The sequence below is a fragment of the Thamnophis elegans genome, chromosome Z (assembly GCF_009769535.1).
Source record: "Thamnophis elegans isolate rThaEle1 chromosome Z, rThaEle1.pri, whole genome shotgun sequence".
NCBI classification, from domain to species: Eukaryota; Metazoa; Chordata; class Lepidosauria; order Squamata; family Colubridae; genus Thamnophis; species Thamnophis elegans.
The window spans coordinates 137,451,492-137,459,866 of NC_045558.1; the positions used below are offsets into that span (position 1 = coordinate 137,451,492).

Here is an 8,375-nt window from a genome sequence, read left to right on the forward strand (position 1 = left end):
GACCTCATCGTAGGTGGGATGGTGTCTCAGATAATTCACCCTTTTTTTGAAATTGAATTTAAGGAACATCCTTCTCTAAAACCTTATGATTTACCAATGTAAGATTTTTTTTTCTTTCCATTCATTTTCTAACCTTAGCCAGATCTCCCAAAATTGCACATATGACTAAAGTTTTTTGAGAATAATAGAATAGAACAGAATAGAATAAAACAGTGAATTAGAATGGAATGGAATAGAATAGAATTCTTTATTGGCCAAGTGTGATTGGACACACAAGGAATTTGTCTTTGGTGCATTTGCTCTCAGTGTACATAAGGAGAATAAAAACACATTCTTCAAGAATAAAAAGGTACAACACTCAGTGATACTCAAGGTTACTGATAAGCTATCAAATCACACGAGAAAACAATAAAAACAATATAAATTGAAAGATACAGCCAACATGGTTATAGTCATAAGTGGGGAGAGATAGATACTAGGAAGGAAGAGAAGAAGAATAGTAATACATTCTTGGTAAATTATGGAAAGTGTTGTGGGAATTACTTGTTAAGCAGAGTGATGGCATTAAAAAAAACCTGTGTTTGTGTCTAGTTGTTATGGTGTGCAATTCTCTATATTGTTGTTTGGAGGGTAGAAGTTGAAATAATTTATGTCCAGGATGCAAGGTGTCCGTAGATATTTTCACAGCCCTCTTTTTGACTCATGTAGTATACAGGTCCTCAATGGAGAGCAGGTTGGTGGCAATTGTTTTTTTCTGCAGTTCTAATTATCTAAGTCTGGTTGCAGAGCCAAACCAGACAGTTATGGAGATACATATGACAGACTCAATAATTCCTCAGCAGTTGATAAATTCATAAATATAAATGCATTGTTACTCTCAAAATAAGATAATTAAAATTATCCAGTCTGTGCAGTCACTACCCACAAACTTTACATATATTAAAAGAGTGATTCTTTCTAGTTCTGTTCTATTTTGTGCAAAACTGGTAGAAATAAATGAGAGAGCTTGAAAAAAAAAATCAAGACTTTCTTCCTAAACTTATTTATTGCAAATCAGGGAAATATTTTACATTGTACTATACAAATTATCTATTGTTTTACAAAAAAAAAACCCTCATCTTCTCACTTATAACAGAGGCAGGAATGGTTGTTACTCATGTATAAATGCTTTCAACATAAAAGAATTGTCAACTTATTTTGCTCAATGGGGGTGTTTAAACTATTTCCAGTGTAATAACCAAATTCTACCAGCACATCCTCGCCTTGGCCTTTGCTGTGAAGGATATCAATGAGGACTCCCAGATCTTACCTAACATCACTCTCGGGTTCCATATCTATGACAGTTACAACAACCCAAGGATGACCTATCGTACCACTCTAGACCTGCTTTTCAAATCCCAGGAATTTGTGCCCAACTACAAATGTGATAGCCAGAAGAATCTCATGGCCATCATTGGAGGGTTAGGTCCTGATACATCATCCTTTATGGCAGAAAGTATAAATGTCTACAAAATTCCACAGGTAGTTTACGATGGAGTAAGAGAGAAAAACTGTTTTGTAATTAATAGTAGATACTAGTTGCATACCTTTCTGCAGGAATTCAATTAAATACACTTTTATCCCACCCTCTTCTGTTTTTCCGACAACTCAATAGACTGGCTCAAGGTAATCCAACTAAATCAAAATCTTTTATTACAATCATACATGTGTTTTCACTGCCAGCCAGAAATAGGTCACAACTCTTCTTACTATGATTTCCTGGTGTATAATAGAAGTAGTTTAGCATAAAACTCAACCTTTTTTCTTAGCCATTTTTGAAGGTTGTATTGTAGGGTTAGTTAGTATTTTGCCCTGCCTTTCTGCAGGACTATATTGGCTCAAAATAATCAGTCAAGAAAATTTAAATCTTTTATTACCATCATAGATTAGAAAATTTAAATTAAAATCACAAATTACAGTACATTAATCTTATTTGAAACACTGCAGTTTGACCACTATCTGTGGGAAAATCTGGAGTTGTGTCAAGAGGAGGATAGAAAAGGCTCACTAGCACTTAAAATAATAGAGTTGGAAGGAGGCCTTCTAGTCTAACCCCCTCTTCAAGCAGGAAACTCCATACCATTACAAATAAATCACTGCACAGTCTCTTTTTGAAAGCCTCCAGTGATGGAGCATCCACAACATCTGAAGAGAAGTTGTTCCATTGGTTAATTGTTTTCACTGTTAGGAAATTTCAACCTAGTTCTAGGTTGCTTCTTTCCTTGGTTAGTTTCTATCCATGGTTTCTCATGTTGCATTTTAGTGCTTTGGAAAATAGTGTGAGCCCCCACCCCTTCTTTGTAGGAGTATCCCAAATATTGGAATGCTGCTATCATGCCTCATGGTTTAGGGAGGATCTCCTTTCAGCCACTTCCTGAAATCCAAGCTATCAGCATTTTCACTGCTGCCCTCAACTCAGCTCCAGATTCCACCAAGCTACCTGACAACAGGTGACAACTCCACTTGCTGCGTCTTGGTTGAGTCTGAAAATAAGAACTGAATTTAAAACTCAACTGATTTGCCTGGAAATTATTGGAGTACTGGGGCTACCTGGTACTTTTGAAGATCTCTATAATAATTGTAGTAAATGAAGTAATGATTAATTCTACTCCTCCAAAAATTCAAGGGCATAGTCTTCCACGTATAATTATTTTATTTTATCTGCTACAAATAAGTGAAGAAGGTAATCCAGTAAGTCTAGTTCTTAAGAATCCTTTCCTTAGGCTGAGAAGAGCTCAAAAACTCAGATGATTAGCAAGTTTCCAGGTGTTCTAAGGGGATGAACATACTGGAACTCTGTATTAGGAAACTGAGTGATCTAGTTATATTTCAGATGAGAAAATATTTCATCAAGGAATTTTGCTTGCTTCTATTTTCCAGCAAATGTCATAATCTACATAGAATTGGACAAATGTTCAATGTAGGGAAAGCTTCATTGAGTTTCTATCCCATAATCTTCTTCATATATTCCCCATGATTTTCACGAATAATGAATTTCTCTTTTCCGTTTGTTTAGTTGATTTATGGTTCCTTTGCCCAAGAAGACTTTCAGATTACTGAGTTATTTCCACTTTATTGCATGGTCCCCAAAGAGGAGCATCAGTACACTGGACTTATACAACTTCTTCTCCATTTTGGATGGACGTGGATTGGACTCTTTGCTTTCGAAAATAAGGAAGAGCGTTTTTTGCAGAAACTGCAGCCATTGCTTTCACAGAATGGGGTCTGTTTAGCTTTTACGCAAAACATTCCACAATACCTCCACTTGGAAGATTTGTCAGAATTGTCAGACTCAGTCTCAATTATTTTTAATAAATTGATGGATCGAAAAGTGAATGTTTTTCTTGTCCACGGAGAATCCATCATAATCGTGTGGCTGAGAACTGTCATGTTTCTATGGGATCCTGAAAATAAAGAGAGTACGTTATTTAGGAAGGTTTGGATCCTGATGAATTCGATTGATTTCATTCTGATGGGAATTCAAAGGAGTTGGGATTTCCAGTTGTTCCATGGGGCTCTTTCCTTTACTGTACATTCCAGAGAAGTTTGTGGGTTCAAAGAATTTCTTCAAGTCATCAAACCTTCAACCCACCAAGATGGATTTCTCCAAGAGGTTTGGGAGCAATTGTTCGACTGTTCATTTTCAAAGGCAGAATTATATTTATCTACGATTAGTGAAACCTGTACTGGAGAAGAGAAGTTGGAGACTCTACCTGGTCCTCTGTTTGAGTTGCAGATGACTGGCCAAAGCTACAGTATCTACAATGCTGTTTATGCAGTGGCACATTCTTTGCATCAGGCAGTGAGATCAAAATCCCAAACGAGAGATATTCAAAGGGTTGAATTGGCAAATCTGCTGCCTTGGCAGGTAATCTCAATCATTCACAATCTAATATAGCTTCTTCTAAACAAAACTATTAGTTTTTTAAAAAAAAATAAGTGGATGAACTTAAACCAAGTCTTTCCTAATATCTATATATAAAGGGGATTTACTGTATGCATCAATTTTCATTGAATAAATACCTTTTAACCTCCACATAAAATTGGCATGTCTTGTGAATTTTTCCAACCTGGTTCCAAGAAGAATTCAATTGCATTGTGCCTGAAGGCACTCTTTCTACTTTTTGTGCCCAAAAAACATTTCTGAAATGTAGAACTTTCACTTTTCTGATTCGCTTGTGAATAATTATTCTCAGAGTGCAGTGGTTAGAAAGCAGTTGCCAGCAGTTTGGCAGTATGATGACCACCAACTCAAGGAAGATCAGCCTTCCATCCTCCTGAGTTCTGTAAAATGAGGAACCAGATCATTGGTGGCAATATGCTGACCCTGTAAACCATTTAGAGGGGGTTGCAAAGCACTGTAAAGCAGTATATAATTCTAAGTGCTATTGTTGTCCAAATTTATCCTCAGCCAGTTCTCTCATCTACTTCTCCTTGGCTCATGAACATTTCAGAGTTGGGATGCAAAGCACTCACTCTCTATCAATGTTCAAAGGAATGACCCAAATGTCAGCTGTGACCTCCACCCTTTCTAACTACTGTATGTTTGAGAGAATCTCTCTGTCTCTATTTGTCTCTCTCATTCTCTCATTCTCAGGATGTCAAAAATCTTTGTACTAACAAAGAACAATGTAGGATGAGTTTAGATCTGGTCCAAGTTTGATTGTCTAGTTGTTTAAAAAGTGAATATAAATCATATCTGAATCAAGTTGTATCATACCTTGGTTTGATTTTGATATCTTAGCTGCTGTTGTTTCATCTCCCCCCCCTCAGAAATAACATGAAATTAACACTAGATCAGACTTGTGTCTTTTTCTGAAATATAGATTATTTGATATTTGTTAGAGCAACGGGAAGAATATCAAAATGAAAATTAAATATATTGGCCACTTCTTCATTATTATTCTTCCAACTCTCTTTCATTCCCTTTCAATTAGCTCCATTCATTTCTTCAAGGCATTTCTTTTAACAATTCAGCCGGGGAGAGAATATTCCTGAATGAGAAAGGGGAAGCAACAGGTGGATTTGACATCACCAACTTGATCACTTTTCCAAATAGATCCTTTCAGAGAGTAAGAGTTGGAAAAATGGATCCTCATGTTCCCAAAGGGAAGGAATTATTCATTGATGAAGAGGTGATTGTCTGGCACCCAGCTTTTAACCAGGTGTGGATTCATTGAATCAACTATTCCTTGATGCATTATGATGCAATATTGAACATAGTTTCTTTAGAAATCTAGTTTGTGATTTTTGAAATGGCACATTCTGTACAAATATTATCAAATTGACAAAATGACATAACAATTTAAAATACAGTTATTAATATTCGGATTTGCATTTCCATTTGAAATCATAAGATACTATTCCCATAATATTGTAGTCACAGATATTTCTCCATTCACCCTGCCATTCTCCAAATGTGCCCTTTGCACATCCTTATAATGTCAACATTTTAATCGATAGTATAAATACGTGATGGCTCAGTGGTTAAAGACACCGAGCTTGTCAGCCAGATAGCCCACTTTGAGACCTGAGCACCATGCAATAGGGTGAGTTCCCTGTCCTGCCTCAGCTCCTTCCCACCTTGGAATTCAAAAGCATGTCAATGTGAGTAGATGTATAGGTACCACTTTGGTGGGAAAGTAACAGTGTTCCTGGTACCTTTGGCGAGCAGCCCTGCTGCTCATGTATTGATGGAAAATGTCTCTGGATAATGCTGGCTTCTTCAGGCAAGAAATGGAGTTGAGCATGGGCCCTAGAGCAGTAATGGTATCCTCTTTTCTTCACTATCAGTTCAGTAGCAGGAGCGCACATCTGGGCATGTGCAGGACATTTTGCACATGTGCAGAAGGGCTGTGATCTTTGTGGGTGGGCGGAGCCTTGCACCACGGCCACTACTGATTCTCCTGTACCAGTGCGAACCAGCAGAATACCACCTCTCCCCTTGAGTCAAACACAACTGTACATGGACACCTTTACCTTATAAATACACCTGGAGTAACCATTTATGAATTCAACTATCCTTCCTCCCACCATAAAAGAGAACAATACAAATTGATTATAAATTTCCCTTTGCAAAATCTTTTCTGTTTATTACCAGGTTGTTCCATTTTCTCAGTGTAGTGACCATTGCTACCCTGGATACTGGAAGAAAAGGTTGGAAGGAAAACAATTCTGTTGCTACGACTGTGTTCCTTGTCCAGAAGGGAAGATTTCAAATGTAAAGGGTAGGTTATACATTCCAGCAAGTGTTCATTAGATACCAAGTTTCCCCAAAAATAAGACAGTGTCTTATTTTTTGACCCCCCCCAAAAAAGAAGCGCTTGGCCTTATTTTCAGGGAGTCTTATTATTTTTGAGGTGCAGGAGGCCGTGAGTATGGTCACATCATGACTGCTGCTGTGTTACAATAATTTTGGAGAGGGCTCATTTTTGGGGAAGGGCATATTTTAGCATATGCGCTCAAAAGCTCGATTGGGTTTAGTATCCAGGGAGGTCTTATTTTCGGGAAAACAGGGTAGACTTAAGCAAACTGTAATACAATATTTTAGTTGGACCCACAAGCAATTCCATCAATAGATACATTGACCTACAACCAGCATACGAATCCCTTAGAATCCAAATCAACCACACAGCCAACCAGAGATAGCACTGACCTTCCAGAAACTCATGCCATTTCCCCCACTCTCCCACTCACCAGCAGTTCACTTCTGAAAGAGCCTGATCTGAGCTAATCTCCTCATCACAAGACCCATCACAAGACTCACAGATAACTCAAAACTGATTCATCACAAGACCTGTCAGAAGACCCTCAGTTGACGCACCCATCACACCTAAGCCCTTATAAACAGAACACTGTCATCCCCTAAAATCTGCTGAAGATGTTACGTAGCCTGGTAACGAAACAACACAATACAATAGCAGAGTTGGAAGGGACCTTGGAGGTCTTACAGTCCAACCCCCTGCCTAGGCAGGAAACCCTATACCATTTGCACACCAAACCACCAGCTGGGAGAATGAACCTCCCACTACTTTAGTGTAGCAAATAGTTTTGTGACTTCTTCAAGGTGAATATTCATTTCTATAATTGTGAATCACAATCTGTTCTTTGGAATATAAAGAGCAAAACCTGTACCCCCGCACACAGATTTCTTCTCTGTGTTTTGGAAAAATGGGAAAAGACAAAATGGTCTAAATTTTGATAAATTTGAATAAGACAGGAATGCATTTCATAGAATAATGGCTCTTCCCATTATGCTTCTTTTATGCTGATCTCAGATGACACAATGATGGAAAAACTGCATTTCCATAGAAACATGATCCAACTGGTAGCCAATAGAAGAAAAAAAAACTTGAGAGGGATATGGTTGGTACCCATAAAGAATATTATTTTCAATAATATGGAATGTATTAAAAAATGCCTTGACTTTTCTTTTAGATATGGATGACTGTTTTCAATGTTCAGAAGATCAATATCCAAATGAAGAAAAGAAAGGATGTATCCTGAAACTGCTGATCTTCCTAACTTTTGAAGAAACTTTAGGAATTGCCTTATCCTCAGCAGTTCTTTGTTTCTTCTTCTTGACCTCTTGGGTACTTGGAACTTTTATTAAGCACAGGGATACTCCCATTGTGAGAGCCAACAACCGGTCCCTCACCTACACCCTGCTTGTCGCGCTTCAGCTCTGTTTCCTCTCCTCTTTGCTCTTCCTAAGTCAACCTGGCAAAGTGACCTGCCTTCTCAGGCAACCAACTTTTGGCATCACCTTCTCAGTGGCGATTTCTTGTGTACTGGCCAAAACCATCACTGTGGTTGTGGCCTTCATGGCCACTAAACCAGGATCTCACCTGAGGAAATGGATGGGGAAAAGATTGGCCTTTTCTATTGTCCTCTCATGCTCTCTCTTGCAAGTATTTCTTTGTATTCTTTGGTTGTTGACATCTCTCCCATTTCCTGAGTTGGACATGCACTCAGAGCTCCAAGAAATTATTTTACAATGCAATGAGGGTTCAGCTTTCTTCCTCTACTTTGTCTTGGGCTACATGGGTATCTTGGCTATTGCCAGCTTCATTGTGGCTTTTCTTGCCCGTAAATTACCTGACAGCTTTAACGAAGCCAAGTTCATCACCTTCAGCATGTTGGCCTTTTGCAGTGTGTGGATCTCCTTCTTTCCAGCCTATCTGAGCACAAAGGGAAAAGCCATGGTAGCTGTGGAGGTCTTCTCTATCTTGGCCTCCAGTGCTGCATTACTGGGATGCATATTCCTCCCAAAATGCTACATCATTGTTTTGCGGCCTGACCTCAACCACAGGGAGCAACTCAAAAAGAGAAATTAA

The 8,375-nt window shown here is 38.4% G+C and overlaps 1 protein-coding gene across 1 annotated transcript; it reads left to right on the forward strand.

Moving 5' to 3' along the window:
- Positions 1-3,118: 3,118 nt before the first annotated feature.
- On the forward strand, positions 3,119-8,375 carry LOC116522010 (vomeronasal type-2 receptor 26-like). The gene is made up of 4 exons (XM_032236597.1): positions 3,119-3,907; positions 4,977-5,204; positions 6,140-6,266; positions 7,477-8,375. The coding sequence occupies exons 1-4, from the start codon at positions 3,119-3,121 to the stop codon at positions 8,373-8,375; spliced, it is 2,043 nt and encodes a 680-aa protein (XP_032092488.1).